Here is a 19,644-nt window from a genome sequence, read left to right on the forward strand (position 1 = left end):
ATGTAAGACATAAAAGGTATCCCTTAACACAGGTGATGCCTCTAATGTAAATCCTGGTTTTGTGCCTACTGTACACAGGAGATGGAACATTACATAGAAGTCCTATATTAAGAGCAGCTCTGAAGTTGTTGATTATCAGGGTTCTTGCCTGACACATTCACCCACTTTGAAGGTGTGACAGTAAATAGACTGGTTAATTTTATCATTGAAAATAAACCCATTATTAGTTAAACTGGCACTCTCCCTTTCACCCTGTTGTGCGTTTAAAGTCAATGTGTCTTTGTGGACTCTAGTTGACCAGAATGGCCAAATGGAGAATCATAATGATGAAAGCTATAAAAGGATTTCATTGCAGCAGGCCGATTATTGAAAGTTTGAAGCAGTCTGATAAGAGATCGAAATGCGATATATTGCACGGTTAAGATAGGGCTGTCTTGCCTTGTCGTACTGACATAGTTTCAATAATCAGCATGCAGTTGAGAAAATTTATGTCATCACAACTAAAGTTTATTGTATACCATCTCCTTATGAACGGAAAGATTTAACGCAAGTACCAAGATGATTTCATATGATGTCTGGATAGGAATGCACATAGTAAACAAGTAAGTAGCAACTTTTCGTTTCAGGCACATTGTGCCCAAGCATTGTGCCCTCAGTAATCAGAGAATCATAAAAGAAAACTCACTCACAACGAAAAAGGTACCTAGAGAGAGAAGGAATCATGCAAAATCAAGAATGGTCACATTTGGAAGTATTATTCCTCGGGGCAGCATAAAATTGAAAATGTCTCGTGCGTACAATGAGAAAACCATTCAAGAAGTTATATTGTTATTAATGTCAGAAATAATATGACATAGAAAAAGAGACAGGAGCCAGGAGAAATTGAAATTGCAATGCTATTTTGCTCAAACCCGATTCAAAATTTCCAAACGAAAACGAAACAATAACATAATTATCATAACCTCTCTATGCATGCACTATCTACGGCTTAGACTGCGCATTAGGAAATTTCGGCGAGACTAGAGTCCCTTCAGGCGGGACGATAGGCAACTCAGCAACACCCAGCAAGTCCGAGACCGAGACAATGGAAATGCCTGTCATGCCAGTGCCGTTGCCTGATACGGGTACTTTTCGTTCGTATATCCGGATGTATCCACTAAGCGGAAGGCGCGTCTTTACCCTGATTTACCCCGCTAGCTGTCTTACCTACCGCGCGACCTAGATTGCGTTATAAGTCAATGCGCTTTACTGTAGTTTCTATCGTTCGTAGCCAATGAGAATTAGGCATTACGTCAAGTGACCCAACTTTGTCACGATTTCAATACTGACCTGCGGTTTTTTTTCTGTGACGTACAGGGTGTGCCAAAAATATGGATCCTTCCTTACTGATGTCTCGAGAACGATTACAGATTATTGACATGCGGTTTGAACGAAATTCCTTAAAAAAAGGTGGGCCGCTTTCGAGGGGGGGGGGGGGGGGGGGTCGTTTCCTCTCTGCCTCGCGCCCGCGGGAACAACTTTTAAATTTAAAATGGGAACTCTCTTTGCCTGATACTTCGTAGAAGTCATACCAAAAATACGTGATATCCTTCCAAAAAAACAAAAATATGATTTTTGTACAAAATTTCGGCCCAATCCAAAAAATGTCACTAATTACCAAAAACAAAAAAAAAACCAGGCACCCAAAAAATATGATGGCAGTACCGTTTGGATTCATCATATAAAAGGAAATGATATCAAAACGGCCCAATTTTCTCTTTCATGCCCATGCAATATACCAAACACCCCAACTTTTTTCACAAAAAAAAAAAATAAATAAATAAATAAATAAATAAATACCTATAAGGTATGATGACCTGAACACGTTTATTGGATCCATCGATTTAAAGGAGTATGATATCAAATCGGCCCAACTTCTCTGAAATATGCCCATCTCGGATCAATAATTTTTTTGAGACCTTCCGACTCATCGCTGAGGAGACACTGATCATTACTTGACCCTTAGTATATATCCTTGTTTAGATGTCAAAGAGTTCCTTATGAGAACTGTAATGAATTTTTTTTCTTTGAAGAGATAAAATCAAAAAATCGTCATAAAATTGAAAAAAAAATTCGAAGAAAAAAAAAGGAATGGGCCGGCCGGCACGTACAAAAAAAAAAGGGGGGAAATGTAGATACATTGGTATGCCCCAACATTTTGGCATGGGTGACCGACCCGGTCTTGCCAACATCCATGAAGTTGCTAAGAAAGAAGCATTGTAAGTAGGAGGCACATAATATTCGCAATAATACGCCAAGGTTCAGTAGTTTGTAAGGCCTTCTATCAGAAACAAACAAAGAATATGGCATTGCTTGAAAGTTGTTAAGTTGTTCACTCATGTGTGAATATCTTTCAGTCTATCTTTCAATGACGATTTCAAGAAGGACTGATCCTCCTTTTGACGATGATACTTGTTCATGTATATGTGAAAGAGAGACGATAATCACCCTATATTATCTACCACTTGTATGTACGGCCGGCCGGCCCATTCCTTTTTTTTTCTTCGAATTTTTTTTTCAATTTTATGACGATTTTTTGATTTTATCTCTTCAAAGAAAAAAAAATTCATTACAGTTCTCATAAGGAACTCTTTGACATCTAAACAAGGATATATACTAAGGGTCAAGTAATGATCAGTGTCTCCTCAGCGATGAGTCGGAAGGTCTCAAAAAAATTATTGATCCGAGATGGGCATATTTCAGAGAAGTTGGGCCGATTTGATATCATACTCCTTTAAATCGATGGATCCAATAAACGTGTTCAGGTCATCATACCTTATAGGTATTTATTTATTTATTTATTTATTTATTTTTTTTTTTTGTGAAAAAAGTTGGGGTGTTTGGTATATTGCATGGGCATGAAAGAGAAAATTGGGCCGTTTTGATATCATTTCCTTTTATATGATGAATCCAAACGGTACTGCCATCATATTTTTTGGGTGCCTGGTTTTTTTTTTTGTTTTTGGTAATTAGTGACATTTTTTGGATTGGGCCGAAATTTTGTACAAAAATCATATTTTTGTTTTTTTGGAAGGATATTTTTTACAGAAAATTCTTTTTTACTGAAGTAATCAATTATTCTGCCTAAAATTAGGAAAATAATCGAAATTACATTCTACTTAAGAATATTTGAATATTTGCATAGGCAATTGAAGAAATGCCTGATTATACTATTTGCCTGCGACTTACAGGCATACCACCCGTTCCAGGCTCGGAGGTTGAAACTTCCGGGTGCTGGAGCCGGAGCTGCGATTTCTCCGGGTGCTACGCCCGGAACTTACGGCCTCTGAGCCCGGAACACGGACGGTATGTCTATATATAGACAAACCGTCCGTTCCGGGCTCAGAGGCTGAAAGTTCCGGGTGCTGGAGCCGGAGCTGCGATTTCTCCGGGTGCTGCGCCCGGAATTTACGGCCTCTGAGCCCAGAACACGGACGGTATGTCTAAATAGCTCGTAAGTACGGCATCCACGGCCAGAGTTTTTTTTTTTTTTTTCAGTGCAGAAAATACATCGTTTCCCGGAAAAAAGAACGTAGTCATTTCAAGGTTGGTATTTCGCGACCATTTCACGCTGAAACAAAATAACAGACGAAAATGACGTATAAGAGAAAACCAAAAGCAACGATCTACGAGCGGCCGAATATTGACCGACGTTCTGGAACCAACATTGTATCACGGGCCTTGTCGACTTTCGAGTAGCATGAACATCGGTGTTCTTAGTTTTATTTCTGGCATTTGTATTCGTCATTTTGTTTCAATCTTACGTCGCGACGGCTTTGCAACGACGAAAATGAGTCTTGTAATCTTCAGTTTTTAAACTAAGAGCCTCAATTTTATGATAACGCGGGAAGGGTACAGTGGCGAGCACTAGAAAAAACACATTGGATCTAGAGTCCAGACTCTTTAAAACATTGAAAAGAAAAGGATTCTTGATTCAATCAGATTTGAGCTTAAATCAAGAACCAAGTCTCTTAATTTGAGCGGATTTCCTTTTGATTTAAGCTTAAATCTGATTGAATCAAGAGTCCTTTTTCTTGTCAATGTTTGCAAGAGTCTGGACTCTAGATCCAATGTGTTTTTTTTCCAGTGAGGCGTGAACAATCGATTATCGATATTTTTTCAATTGGAGCTATGGTAAAGAATCAATTTTTAAGGTGTTCGTTGCGATCACCCTTTTTATCGATCCTTTTCCATATATACCGCAAAGCATGCCACGCCACCGGCCCCAAAAACGGAAGAATCCAGGGTGTAAAATGACATCAGAATTTTTTATCACACATACAATCAATGTGATGCCACATTCACATCGGGGCAATATTAATGTGAAGTTGGCAGGACGACATTATAACATCAATATGATATCAATCTAAGGGTATACGATCAGTTTGAAGTCAAAGACCTGATCAGGAATGAGACTGACGTCAAACTGCCTGCCGGTGAACTTTTGCTTTTTATTGTTGATTTTTGTGTTGATGTTTTCCCCTCCCAGTAAATATGTATGCATTACCTATGATGTTGTGAAGTTGGGTTGTGATGACACCGAAAAAATCTGTAAAATTGAGTCTTTTTTCGTTTCAATGAATGCGTAAGACTTTGAACATCAATTATTCCATGGTTCATTCCGGATAGTGAATATTATTTATTTAATTCTTGTAGGTACAAAATAATGTAATCGTAAACTTGTATGAAAATTATTGACTCCACCCATTTTGTCACCGGCGAACACGATAGCTCATTTGTTGTTCCAGGAATACGACAGAAGTTGTGAAATCTTATTTTTGGTGGGTCATCTTTATATAAATACAATCAGTCTGGTATTTCGAATATTATTCAGTGAGCGCCATATAATTATCTAATTGAATTCTTCTTAGGGATGTAAATGACTTCGGAGTCCGCGAAAATGACTTTGTTGCGTGCAAGAGATATACAGCCGTGTGTGTAGATTTTATGGAGGTAAAACGCCTTGATGGTGTCAAATTTAAAAAGTCGGCAATCTATTCTATATTGCAACTTTTTCATAGTTTGTTACGCTCTTTACAGAGTTTCTCGCGTCGCAGGACAGTTTCAAGTCACTGTATCTTGAACTAAGCAACGGAAATTTGCGGCAACTTGCGGCAACTTGCGGCAACTTGCGGCAACTTGCGGCAACTTGCGGCAACTTGCGACAACTTGCGGCAATTTTTGGCGACCATCGTAATTTTTGTCCCATTTTATTTCTTTAATTTCAATTCACGCGGCATCATCTCTTGCGTGTGACGAACCCATTCAATATTTAGCCAATTTCCTTACCAAAAATCCGAGACAAAGTTAACCCCAGTTATAGTTGCTCTAACTCGTAATAAGTTGCGGCTATACAATGTGACTGTACCAAAAATCAGAACCTTGTTGAAGAGCTAATGCAACGATTTGCCATATTTTTGAGTTCCTGACTAATTGTCTTAATGCAACCTCAATACTCAACACAGATATCGTAGCCAAGCACAATGCAAAAATTAACCACAGTACGCCAATAAAAAATTATGCAGAGACTAGTGTTCAAATAAAATCCTTCATGTATCATATTCTGATTTTCTCGGGCACATCTCTGTTTTGCGTTTTCGCATTACCTATATTTTGTAAAAATAAAAAAAAAATGAAAGTTATCAATCCGATCCTAACACGATAGGTTCCATTTGTATTTTTTGTGATATTTTGAAAATAAATCTGTACATAGATACTGCCTTAATTATAACATTTTTTAAATAAAATTCCTTAGTTGTTTTTTGTTCTCACACCATTTTTCAAATTCTAAGTTATGCATGAAAGCGTGCACTGGAAAAAAAATTACATTGATTCAGAGTCCAGAAGAAAACATTGACAAGAAAAAGGACTCTTGATTCAATCAGATGTTTGCTTAAATCAAAAGGAAATCCGCCCAAATTAAGAGGCTTGGTTTTTGATTTAAGCTTAAATCCGATTGAATCAAGAGTATTTTTCTTGTCGATGTTTTTAAGAGTCTGGACTCTAGATCTAATGTGTTTTTTTTTTTTTTTTTTTTTTTCCAGTGTGCAGTCAGTGACTGTTCAGGGGTTTGAAGTGCCTCGTCTAAAATCTTCAGAATGATGGAGCCTGCGGGATTCTCATTGAAGCTGATAGAAAAAGCAATAGGCAAAGAGGGCAAAGAGAACGTGGAGTGACCCTATTGGTGGAAGCGTGCTGTAGTCACAATGGAAAAAGTAGATCAGTAACAGACTATAACTAACGGCAATCCCGAGCGATACCCTATGGTTAGTCCATCATTTTTACCCTCAGCCTATAATAGCCACTCGTTTCGATCGATAGGAATGCTCAATTTATCCCGCTTCTTTGTCCATAGATTTGTCCATCAATTTTAATAACCAGCCCGCTGAAGAGGCAGAAGAAAGTAGAACGGAATGAGGGATTACAAACTGGAGGCACTAATTTTTCCTTTGAGTCTAATATGAAATAATTTTTTCCGCACCTAGGAGCTATTATAACGAAGGTAGTAAATCCACCGAGTGAAAGAAAATCGTCTGCGAATCGGTGAAATTTTGGCTTTTCCATATATTCAACACTCCAAAAAGCGCCTTCAAATACGCGGTAGTCAAATACCTTGTCATAAATGCGAGACTCTACGTAAAAAGTTGGATAGCTAGGCGGCGATTTAGGCGATTTAGGCAGGCGAGTGGAGACAGGAAGATTAATTTTAATTTAACAAACTGGTAATTTTCGCGAGAAACTATCATCGATGATCATCTATGTATTTGAAAAAGAAGCAATATCTTCTGCCAGTGAGATCAAGATGTCTATGAAGCTGATCCTCGTGAGTTTTTTTTTTTTTATTTTTATTTCGAGTACAGCAATGCTCATTCATCTTAAGCATTATGGAGCTTTAAGGACACCTAAGTTCCACCTTGATTCACCGCCATTTTTGAGGCTCCTAATGGTCTATATGACATCCATGGCCATTTTTCTCGACTTTTTCAATAAAGATACTCCATTATTCTGCCGTCCTGAGAAGGAACGCTGTATGAAAATTCGAGAGTTGCTAAAATTCCTTCGATAAAATGCTAATTTTTGAGAAAAGTTAGGCACATTTTCCCACGAAATTTTCAAGAACTTTACGTGACATTTAGGACAAAATTATCTGAAAAATTGGAGGAAAAATATTCATAAGTTTATCAAAAAATGTGTGTTTTATCAAAGGAAATTTGGCAACGCCTGAAGGCTCATGCGACGTTTTTCCCTAGGGCTGCAGTATTGACCTTATAGTTGAACCAGTTGAACCAAGCGCCTTCAATCTCGGAAGATACCGCTTGTTCTACGCTGAATTCCCCTCTACCTCGCACCTCGCAGTCGGGTGCTGAGATTACGAGTCCGATTTGAATTCGAATATCTCACCTCTCACGCACACATAAACACTCTGTCACGATTTGGTGAAGCTGCGGGGAAAACTCGCGGTACGAGTAGGTAGTCGATTAGATTATGCCGTTAAGTACACAACGTGGATCGGTATTTCTTTCTCGGCAAGTTTCCGATCGAACATCCGAACGATAGTGCTGGAATTTTGTATTTGTTATGGATTTTTTTCACGCATAATTGTAAGTGAGATATTTATGATCGTGTGGAATATCCCTTCGGGCTGAACATCAGGTATGTTTTTTTTCATTCATTGACTGGTTCATTAGTGTACGCAGACGCACTAAAATTTTGCGTGTCAATGTGTGATAACAGCTCTGATTGATGCATTCTGCATTCAGTTTATCTTAAAGTAAACAACTTCGAATTTCTGCACATTCGTTTTTTCTATCATGCTATCAAATGGAGCCTCTACGACTTAATTCGCTTCATTTCTTCTCTTTATTTTAAAGCACTGTCCCAATTTTTAAACACTGCACTGGAAAAAAAAAAAAAAAAACACTTTGGATCTAGAGTCCAGACTCTTAAAAACATCAACAAGAAAAAATACTTTTGATTCAATCAGATTCAAGCTTAAATCAAGAAACAAGCCTCTTAATTTGATCGGATTTCCTTTTGATTTAAGCTTGATTCTGATTGAATCAAGAGTCCTTTTTCTTGTCAATGTTTTCAAGAAATGTTTTTAAGAGTCTGGACTCTAGATCCAATGTGTTTTTTGTTTTTTCCAGTGTGGTCTTTGTAGGAGTAGGTAAAGTTCTGGAATTAAAGTGTCAAAGTAAAAAATTAATACTTTGTTTGGCTCCTACCAATCTATCTACTGCAAGGAGAAAACAATTGCAACAAACTGAGCAGTCAAAAGAACTATCTCTAAGGGAAAAGTAACAAGAACTGGACTTTTTCCGTTTAAAAACACTAGGGATACAATGGTTGTTTCTGGTATATTTTTTAAAGCTATGATAAAATGATTCCAGTTTTTCCCATTTATCCATCAATTTTCCAAAAATAGAGACTCCCCCTCTAAAAACACGGGTTTCTACAAGGAAAATGGGTGCGTTTTTAAAAAAACTAAGGACATTTTAGATTCACAGCCCAAAATACAATCTCGGAAGCTACCACGCATTTTTCATTTTTTTCATATTTTTTTTTAAAGTTTTATTCAAGATTTCGCCTACTACAAAAGTATTAAAAAATGTCATTTGTTTGATGGAGCGCAGCTAAACAATGTTTTGAGCCTTTGCTGAAAAGAGCAGTGGTTGCAATAGTAGGTGACGCAGACTATTAACCAACATTCAAAGCAAATGACATCGGACTAGAGCGTCCGAAAAGCAAAAGAAATTGAAATACAATATTTGAAAAATTTATTTTAAAGCGAATAACGCCAGAGAAGTAACCCCACTCCTTCATTAGGCGTGACACATTATAGATAGTTATGTCTGTACTTGTTTAGTGATTTTTAGATTTTTTATTTTTAAATAGTTTATTATGCTCGATACCGGACGGCCTGACAAACAGGGCTATGCCCTAGTCATTCGTAGAAGAAATAGAAGAGCTATCTGTACTTCTAGAACGAAATGACTCTCTCTCGAGTATGACTGCGTTGTTATCAAACGGTTATGCAATAATTGGGGACAATTTTAAAGTCAAGTTCAGCGGAATAGACTACTGCGCATAGCTACATATATAGATAAAGGACGTCTGTGAGAAATCAAGATTGCAACGCAGTCGCTAAAAGATTACATGTGGTTTTCAGTTATAGTTTTTGAGCTAGTTATGCACTTGTAGCACTGAAAAATAAATCTCGGTGTATTTACTAAGAAAAGGGTACAATTACCAAGAATTCAGGGTTCTATTTTAGTTTATATTAGTTATATATCTTATATTAGTTTTTTCTTGGTAAAATTACCATTTATGGAATTGGTAATTTTAACGAGAAATCTCGGTAAAATTATTGAGCTTTTTCGGTAATTTTACTGGACCTTGGTAAAAACGCCAATATTTTTTATCGACTGTGGTAGAATCACCGAGATAAAATGGCAAAGATACCGGGAATTAATTACCAATAAAAGTGGTATTCTTACCTGGAAAAAACAGTAAAAATACCGGTTTTTAGGTAAGCTTACCAGTCTGTCATGGTAAAATTACCAATAATTGGTAAAAAAAAGTGAGATAGTAAAGGTACTAACGGACCTTGGTAAAAACGCCGAGAAATGTTTTTCAGTGAGGTACTATCTTCATTAAATGCATGGAAATGAAATATCGAATCGGTGTATTCCTCTATATTTGATTCGTAAATCAAATTAAAATAGGTACTTGCATATTGTAAGTTGAAATCATAAGTAAATTACCAGATAGACGATATTAAGCAGAGAAAATTTTTTCTGCAACTGAATTTTTGATAAAAGGTGTATTTACGGATATATCAAGATTCAATTTACGCTGTTTCCCACAACCAAGTTGTAGAAAGATCTTTGCGACCTATAAACGACGGTGACCAGATCAGGTATCTCGTTAACGGTATTTAAGAATGTCTGCTCCTATTTTATTTATTTGAAAGAGAACAATTCAATATCAAACTTGAAGATTCCATAGAGTTTTTTTTTCATAAAGAAAAAAAATCACAGAAATGTTTAAAAATCGACGTTCAGTAGTTTGCCATTCACAAAATAAAGTATGACAGGAAGTCTGCAACGTCGAAATAAACCGAGGTACGTGGTGTGGTGGTTTCACCTACCGTCGAAATAGTTCATTGAACATTTGAACTATTTTTGAATGCGCTGATGTACAACATTTTTTGGTGATGGCAACGAACGTAATTATGTTATGGAGTAGCCAGTGCCATTGATTAAAAATGAAGAAGAATTTAAATTAAATGTGTTTTATTAAAGTAATAAAGATGGCCAAGGCCGAAAAGTAAAGAAAAGAAACTTTTCATAAAAACATTTTAAAGTAAGTTTTTCTTTATTTTCAATCCATAGCACTAGCTACCCAACACAATTTGAACTGCGGCAGATATATGGAGCAATAAATAAATATCCTGGGAACAGATTTGAGCATAATTGATTTTCGGTTCATGACGGATAGAGATAATAAAATAACAGTGAATCTACAGTTACAAAAAGCGGTGTTTTCTCTCTAAAATACATTTTCTGTCTAAACTTTTGTCCCGCGTATCTGTAGTGAAAATTTCATGTGTATGCCAGGGCCGGATTTACCTACATGCCGCCTGTGTTTTTTCGCCCCCTTCTCATTTGATTTGAAACATCAATAGATCGTATTCGATAGTGGTTCAATACATCATTTGGTTCAAAACAATAGAACATAACCTCAAACCAAATTTTTAGGATTTAATTTGGAAAAGCTGAAACTGAGAAAATTCCTAACAATTTCATTTTCATTGCCATTTGCTACTCGAGAGACTAAAAATTCGATCACATAAGACCCGGTTACCTCAGATTTCTAAATTGACTTTTGAGGCTTTGGTTACATATTGATCCAATCAATATCAATATAATCTCTCCTGTGTGATCTGTCGAATACGATCTATAAAACCATTAAGTGAACGTGTCGGTGGGGGAGGGGTGTATAAGACGCGCTTACTCGCGTTGGGCACATTTTTTGTAAAAGCCCTGCTGTCAACACTAACAAAAGTTCAGTTCTGTAAACCCATCCCTGTTTGGACAAGGTCCTCCATTTATAAGAAATGAGCCAAAAAATAATGAAAGAACAAACATAAATGTGGTTAAAAATTTTAACTTCCACCGCCGCACCGACCGCACTGTGTTGGCGCAATGCGTGAGGTATTCAAGCAGTCTTGTAGGCGCTATGCGTTTCAAGCCGACGGCTGCTGACCGCAGTGTGTTCGGAGCAATGCGTGAAGTATGCATGCAGTCTCATAGGCGCTATGTGTTTCATGCCGACCGCCGGGCCGCTCCGTTCCAAGTCAAATTGCGTGTTAGGTTTCTCTCTTAACTCGACTAACTAAAGGTGTTGTCTCTTGTATCACCGAAAGACGACAAAATTAGAAATTACTATACTTTCACTCTCAGGAAATGAGAGATTTTGTCGCCTTTTCTCGTGTGTAATTTATTTTCTGAATCCGATTTTTCCCTCTCTTTTTTTGATACCTACATTCAAAAAGATTGCAAAATTTGCCGCCCCCTTTGGTTTCCAACTATGTCTGTAAGTAATAAAGTATACGAAACGAATGAACTGATTTCATTTATCGTGGTCAGGTCTGTAGTGAGGTATATTTATAAGCGAAAAAAAACATCTCATTCTGCATTTCGGCCACTTTTACAACTCGCGTTTGAATATACACGTACACTTTTCAAGCTGAACACCGTATCTTTGCCATTCTAATTTCTTAAATACTTCAAAGATAACAGGAAGGCTGCGCAAAAATTCCATTGCGGACAGTGCAACTTGAGTAGGTGCTTATCTTAAACAAAATGTATCGTTAATAATGTAAGAGATCAATCGGCAAGATTATAGCGTGGGAATGTATTGGGCTAACGTCCTGTCCGAACCATGTCAGATAAGTTGCTACGGTTACTTATTTAGTCTCTTTAGGAGAACATGGATAAAAACAATGATGTATCGTTAATAATGTAAGAGATCAATCGGCAAGATTAGCGTGAGAATATATTTGGCTAACGTCCGGACCATGTCAGATAAGTTGCTATGATTACCAATTCACTCTCTGGGAGAACATAGATAAGATCCAGGATCGAGCCGTCAATGATCGATTATAGATATTTCCCCATTTGAAGCTATGGTAAAGAATCGATTATTAAGGTGTTCGTTTCGAACACCCTGTTTATCGATCCTTTTCCAACAGTTTGAATGGCGGATCAATCGATAAATCGCAAAGCACGCCACGCCACAGATAAGATCCTCGCCTCACTTCAAGTAGCCAAAGATCAGTAATGTTGCTCCTCTGACTAGAGGGCGCGCCTCTGTTTCCACATGACCTCTGTGCTCTAGATAACTCTATGCTTCTCGCGGCTCATGCGGTAATAGAGATACGCTTCACGTCAGAGGGGCGATGTATAATAGCACCCACTCGAAAGTGTCACACAAGGTCGAGGAGACTAATCCACAGTTGACAAAATAATTGTTTTGGATTCATTTTAATTTGAGCAGCGATCAAGATCTATCTTTACGGAGAAAAAAACCTCGTGCGTGGGACCCGAAGTTTAGGTCATATGGATCTCTGAAGTTTTCGGATTGAGCATCTGAACGCTTTAGGTCTAGCTGTCGAGGTTCAGATCACGCATCTCCTGAAACTTCAGTTCTTACATCTGAAGTAACTTCGGTTTTCACATCCAAACAACTTCGTTTCTCACATCCGAAAAACTTCGGTGCTCACATCTGAAGTACTTCAGATGTAAGGACTGGAGTTTCAGATGTGTGATCCGAACCTCGGCAGATAGACCTAAAGTGTTCAGATGCTCAATCCGAAAACTTCAGAGATCCATATGACCCAAACTTCGGGTCCCACGCAAGAGGTTTTTTTCTCCGTGTGGAAATCAATACAATAAATATGGGTCTTTTGGTCTCGCACATTTCTATGTGGATACCAAGCCAATTCTTTCGAAAAATACGCTGATTTTGAGGATTTTTTTACAAGCTGTATAATAACCTATGAGACATTTTTTTGGCAATTCCTCAGTAAAAACGCATCTTATACACCCTCATCCAATGTGAACTAAGTTGCCAAGATTCTAATTTGGGGACACAGACACACTTAGAGGGGGAATACGCAGAGCACCACCTTAAAGCAGTGGAATAATCAAGTCCTAATTAATTACTTTAGGAACAATGGGCTCTTCGAGTTATTAATAACGTTTCAATAGCGAGATGATTTAAAACCATTAAAAAATAGATAGGAGGACTCAATTGAAATGTTGAGATGAAAATATTCTCTCAGGAGAGGAAAGCGGCGATGAAGTATTTTTTGACGCAGCAGCTATTTGAATGATGAGAGTTGTTCAACGAAATAATGGCAGCGTCAAATTATTTTGCTTTGGTTGATCTAAAAGCAATTAGCGAATAACCTACGCTAACAAGAACGCTCCAACTTTCACCAGTAGACTTATTCCAATTTTTGAGAGATGATCTAGGTATTAGTATGAGAGTTTTAAAGCAGAAATGTATGACATCCCATCGCTGAAATATCTGAGGCCAAGCGGTATAACTGATGTCAATATATAAATCCAATAATATCAATATGGTGAATACATCGGGGCTTTGCACCCTCAAATTTTTCTCCCCCCCCTTTTTTTACACTCTCCTGTGCAAATCCTTTATGTTGCGCTTTATTATTCATAATTTGATATGTGTGTCACAGGTAAACAGTCAACAATGGTATTTTACCAATTATGCGTAAAAAGTCAAATTGTATTTTTGATCATCGCTACGCAGCGTTTCGAAAATAATTTCCGCTCTGTGATCCTGGAGTCAAGAAAATAAAGAAAATATAAATGAAATTAGGTATAGTTAATTTGGTAAAGAAATTGATGTAGTAAATTATGTGCATCGTGCAGAAATATAGAGAAAACGAGGCCATTATATGTCAGTAAATGAGACTAATGGATTGGAAAGCTGTAACGTAGCGCCGTAAATTGAGCTTGAATACAATTATTAGTACTCAATGGTTGTTTGTGTTGCCTATAGACATCATTGGAGGCGCTCTACCTTCCACAGATCTCGGGTTTTTTCAAGACAGTTAGGAAACAGGAAAATGTAGACGTGATTTTTTCAAAGCGCAATATTCTTGAAAGCATAGATAGCAACGCCAAAGGCGTGTTTGGTGCTTTGGTGGGGAGGAAATTTACTTATGGGAAGTGGCACGTGATCAAATACATTTCTTCAAAGGCAGAGGCTTTGAATAGTATTTCAATCTTACAATTTCGAACCCGGATATGGCATTTACCTCTTTTTTTAGCTAGTTTCTGTTTCGATGAACATTTGCTAAGGTCTTACGCAGCTTTCTCAGTAGATCTAAGTATAACTTCCTATTTTATGATTGCAGGTGAAATGGATCTTGAGCTTTATAGAGCTGAAGTTTAAGCAAAGAGACAACACAAGCAATAATACATCAAATATATCTCAAGACAACACAAAAACTACTCGAAGTGGATGCTGTAAATTCGATATTATTGGATCCTCGTTAGTGTGCGAACTCAACTGACGCTCGTGCCGATAGATAGCTTAACCACGAATGAGTTATCAGTGCAACTTAAGGAATATACGACAACTAAGAGTCCTCCTTGTACTTTACCGATATCACTGGGCAGAATCCTAATCCTCCAACAGATCAGGGTCAAAACAGGCGATCAGCTTAATTTTTCAGCTCCGAAAATGGAAAAATGTTATGCATTTTAATTTGTCAAAACATATTGACGTTAATTAGTGTTGATTGTCTAGGGTAAACTATATTGAGAAAATAATTTTTGCCTTTTCTGAAAATACTGATAGATTCAACACCCTAATGAACTAAACCACAAGTTTATTGAGGGCAGCGCAGTTTAAATTGTGTTCATTGCATGTAACAGGTTCTAAATGCTAAGTTTTTAAATATGTATATAATGTACTGAAATCGAAAACTTTTGTATACTGATAGTGTTCGATGTTGTAATAATTGTACAAATATTAGAGTTAATTTCAGCCACACCAGTAACCACGGATACTTTTTTATGATAAGTTTCTTTCATTTTAGTTACCTTCAGCAAGTCGCATACTCAAGATCTTACCTAACCTAACTTAACTCGAGGTTACTTCCGATAACTGTAGGGTAAAAGTTACATGCAAGTTACTTACGTAAGTCAACCTTTGTAAATTAAGAATAAACAAAATCGCTAGAATTTAAAAACTCAATCTTTCCTCACTCAATTATTTGTCCGTTTAATTATTTTAATTATTTTTTAATTTTTAACTGTCCGTTCAATTTTAGCGATTTAATTCTTAATCAAAGTGTACTTTCCTTGTTTTTAGCCTTATTTTCATTATCATTTTAAAATACTGATAGATTCAACACCCTAATGAACTAAACTTGTGATTGTTAGATATTCCAGTGATCAGTGACGTTTGTAACTGCGCCCTCGGTTCAAAATTTCGTTCAGCAGTGCATTGTGATTGAGTATAAGTATGTTTTTCCTTCATAAAACTTTAAATACATAATAATCTGCGCGCAGAACAACGTGTTGAAATCTGATCATTTAGAAGCAATGATCAGACAATTCTGATTTTGTTTTACAGGAACAATAAATAATCAACTATATTCGTCTCATCAAGAAAGTAATTTCAGTAATCTAGTTAAAATAACTTGAGCAACCGTCACAAATACGAACTCCAGAACCACGGTGTCCAAGATGACCAACTACGGGTCAACCAACGCCGCGCCCAACCCGGCCGCCTCCACGATCTCCATCGCCACGACGACGACCGCCTCTGCGATCTCCATCGCCTCGACGACGACCCCTCTCTCCGGCGGCGAGAAGCCCTCCTTCCGGCGTCACATGACGACCTGCGTCACGAAGCGGCACGGGGACTTGGTCCTCCTCATCTGCTACATCATCACCGGTCTCCTGGACTCCTTCGCGACCGCCGTCTGGGGCTCCTTCGTCTCCATGCAGACCGGGAACACGGTCTACGTGGGCCTCGGGATCGTCGACCCGGGGGCCTCCACGCGGTGGATCAAGTCCGCCTCCAGCATAGCGTCCTTCTGCGTCGGGTCCTTCTGGTTCAGCCGCCTCCACAGGGTCTTCACGCCGACCAAGCGCTGGGTCCTGGTTTTCAGCTTCACCGTCCAGCTTTCTATGATTGTGGCGGCTGCGCTCATTGTGCTGCTGGCGCCGCCTGTCAAGCCCGGAGAACTACATTGGCAGGTAAGGAAGTCGCTCAGTTTCGCTCATCACAGAATAGACCACACTGAAAAAAATAATATGCTATTTCAGCACCTAGGATGTCAAAAATGTGTCTGGTGATCCCAAGATGCTGCCTTTACTTCCCTCACAGTTAACTTTACAACCTATGAATGCAAATTTAACTGCGTGGGCAATCAAGGTAGCATCTCAGATTACCAGACACATTTTTGATATCCTAGGTGCTGAAACAGCATACATTTTTTTCAGTGCACTACACCGAAAAAAAAGGATGCTGACTAACATTCTAGTTGTAAAAAAGTGTGCGACAACTCACAAAACGCTGAATGAAGCGCCGTGGCAGTTACTTCAGCAATGTCAAGATGTAAAACTAAATGCTGTGGCGGTTAACTCAGCGTTTTGTGAGATGTCACACGCTTTTTACATCTAGAATGTCAAGTCAGCATCCTTTTTTTCGGTGTGGACAATAAGGAGCGGCTTTAAGCAATATGATATATGTTTTATCAAAGAATAATTACATTCACTATTTTTTACCCTTAGATGACGAACCGGGTCAGTAATTAATGTTTTGTTTCTCTTAAAATTTTCCTACTTTTGTAGAATGTCCTTCGTTTTGTATCTCCCGTATACAGGTACTTTATCCTTCCTCACTCGTCTCTAGTTCCGTTTAACAGAAATCCGTCCGATATGAAACTTGTTAAACTATAATTGGACGTATTTCTACCAAACAGAACTATGTGGAGGTGAGAAATATGGGGTGTGCTCGTTAGTTCTCTTTGCGTAAGAGTGAATGAGAATAATAAAGCGCCAGTGACGTCAGCGGCAATGATCGAGACCACGCACGAGGGGAAGATCGTCGTCGGGGCGTTGTAACTCATGAGCCCTGTGCACAACGCTCTCTTGCCATGCCCGCGGCTCATGAATCTCGCATTCAGTTGGCACATAGTTCTGTTTGATAGAATGTAAAATACCGCTTATCCAATTCTTCAAAAGGAATCACGCCCATTTTACATTGCTTCTTATGCAGCTTCAACGAGCACACCCCATATTTCTCACCTCCACATAGGTCTGTTTGGTAGAAATACGTCCAATTGTTGGTGTTTCCTGAATCAGGTCCTGGTTCCTCTCTCCCTGGTGGCGTTCCAGTCGAGCGGTCAAGCAGTGGCGAGCCGGGCGCTCGAGTACTCCGGCCTGACGAGCGTGGTGCTGACGAGCAGCTACTGCGACCTCTTCTCCGACCGGAACCTCTTCGCCGGGCTCGGGAGCAACGTGGAGCGGAACCGCCGGACGGCCGCCCCCATCCTCCTCCTCACCGGCGTCGTCATCGGCGGATTCTGGTCCAGGACCCCCTTCGGCATCGCCGCCGCCCTCTGGACCGCCGCCGCCCTCAAGTTCGGCATCGTCGTCGCGTGGTTCTTCTGGAGGACCGACTCCAGGTCTCATGGATGAAGGCGCTAAGGAAGGGCTACAGGGTCATCCAAAAGTCCCGTTCGTTCGGCATCGTCGTCCTGTGGTTCTTCTGGAGGACCGACTCCAGGTCTAATGGATGAAGGCGCTAAGGAAGGGCTACAGGGTAATCCAAAAGTCCCGTTCGGCATCGTCGTCCTGTGGTTCTTCCGGAGGACCGACTCTAGGTTCCATGGATAGACAGAGACAAAAGCCCCTCCACTGGCCTCTTGGCGACAGGTGGAAGCCTTTACGTCCAGGAATTTAACACTTCCTCATGGACGATGGAGATGTTGCATGTGTGAGGAATTTGCGATTTGACTGTTGATTCTTATGCAAAATTTTGCGAGAAACACGATAGTGCAGCCACTGGTTTTCTCTGAAATCAACTCCCAAACTCAAAAAAAGCTCTCAAGTTGAGGCCAAAATGGAGGGGATATCCCACGCTACCCTGAGAGTTCACGTCTACATCAAGACAAACTCTCAATGCGAAGATAGGGAGCAAATACATTAGCAGGGTTGCCGTGTTTTCAGTTTTGGAGTCCCCAAATAAAGTGGCAGCCCCGTCAATGTATTTGCTCCCTATCTATGCATGGAGAGTTTGTCTTGATGCAGAGGTGGACTCTCAGGATAGCGTGGGATATCCCCGGCCATTTTGGCCGCAACTAGAGGGCTTTTTTTGAGCTTGGGAGTTGATTTTAGAGAAAACCAGGGGCACCATCGTGTTTCTCGCGAACTTTTACGTAAGAATCAACAGTCAAATCGCAAATTCCTCACACATGCAACATCTCCACTCAACACTTCCTTATGGACAATTATAAGAGAGCAACAGCCATCACTCTTTTTTTTCGGCTGTTGACCTACCTACACGGTAGATGATGAACTTCGGGTGACTTTATGAGCCAAAAAAGTTTCCCGAACTTCCGTTTTTTTGCAAAACGAAACTGCCGACACGTCGTTAACCATCGACCAAGTAGGTAGGTCGACAGTTAAATGTTCAAGTCCCGAAAGAAACAGCTTCCACCATTGTCAAGATACTAGTGGAAGGTTTCTTGTCTCTGATAAAAGCGCTAAGGAAGGGCTAGGGTGATCCAAAAGCCCTGTTCGGCATCGTCGTTAACCAACCACTGAGGGGGTAACATAAACGGTTGAGTTGTGGCGTGGTAAGTTACAGTTTCAAACGCCACTGAGAATCTAGTGAGAGATCTCTTTTTGTGCAGAGAAAGTTCTGAGATGTTTTATCTATTAGGGATTAAAAAGACTGTGAGATTTTGTGTAATACTTGTTTCATGTAGAAATATGTCTGAAGGCATTGAAAGAAATCATGCCTGTTTGATTGTTCTCTTTGTGTATATTTTAATTATTTTTTTATAATATTAGTCATATTGCCACCTTTACGTGACGTGCTCTTTCTATCTGATTTTAAAAGTTGCGTTTAATTGTTATTGTTGAATTAAATGTTACGTTTTTTTCTAAACAGAAAATGTAAACTGGAATTTTTATTTTAATTCATAAATAACTTTGGATCTTGCAGAGCTGCGCTTCTTTTCGATTCCAAACAGCAACTAGAAGAAGGGCAACAATGAATTGGACGTATTTCTATCAAAAGGAACTATGTACATTAAGACATGAGCCCTGCGTCCCATAAGAATGAATGTATAACAGGGCTCATGTCATGATGCACATAGTTCCGTTTGGCAGAAATGCGTCCAATTGCGGATCCAATTTTTATCGTATTTCATAATTTAACTAAAACCTCTTCGTGAAATAAGGCCCTTCAAAAAATGAGAATGCAAAATGTTATGCAACTCTGCCTCCAACTATAACAGTTTCAGGCAATTACAGATTTTATCTT

At 39.0% G+C, this 19,644-nt stretch overlaps 1 protein-coding gene across 1 annotated transcript; it reads left to right on the plus strand.

The window, feature by feature from the left end:
* Positions 1-7,450: 7,450 nt before the first annotated feature.
* Positions 7,451-19,141, plus strand: LOC109038203 (uncharacterized). Its single transcript, XM_072304090.1, has 4 exons — positions 7,451-7,692; positions 14,492-16,346; positions 17,457-17,779; positions 17,881-19,141. Exons 2-4 carry the CDS (start codon positions 15,831-15,833, stop codon positions 17,891-17,893), a joined length of 852 nt encoding a protein of 283 aa, XP_072160191.1. The 5' UTR covers positions 7,451-7,692; positions 14,492-15,830; the 3' UTR covers positions 17,894-19,141.
* The last annotated feature ends 503 nt before the right edge of the window (positions 19,142-19,644 follow it).

Source organism: Bemisia tabaci, chromosome 9 (genome assembly GCF_918797505.1).
Source record: "Bemisia tabaci chromosome 9, PGI_BMITA_v3".
NCBI lineage: Eukaryota > Metazoa > Arthropoda > Insecta > Hemiptera > Aleyrodidae > Bemisia > Bemisia tabaci.

Excerpts from the sequence above, each read along its gene's own strand:
- LOC109038203 (XM_072304090.1), top strand. The coding sequence starts at position 15,831 with ATGACCAACTACGGGTCAACCAACGCCGCGCCCAACCCGGCCGCCTCC. Across the intron at positions 16,347-17,456 it reads CCGGAGAACTACATTGGCAG|GTCCTGGTTCCTCTCTCCCT; the intron begins GTAAGGAAGTCG and ends TTCCTGAATCAG.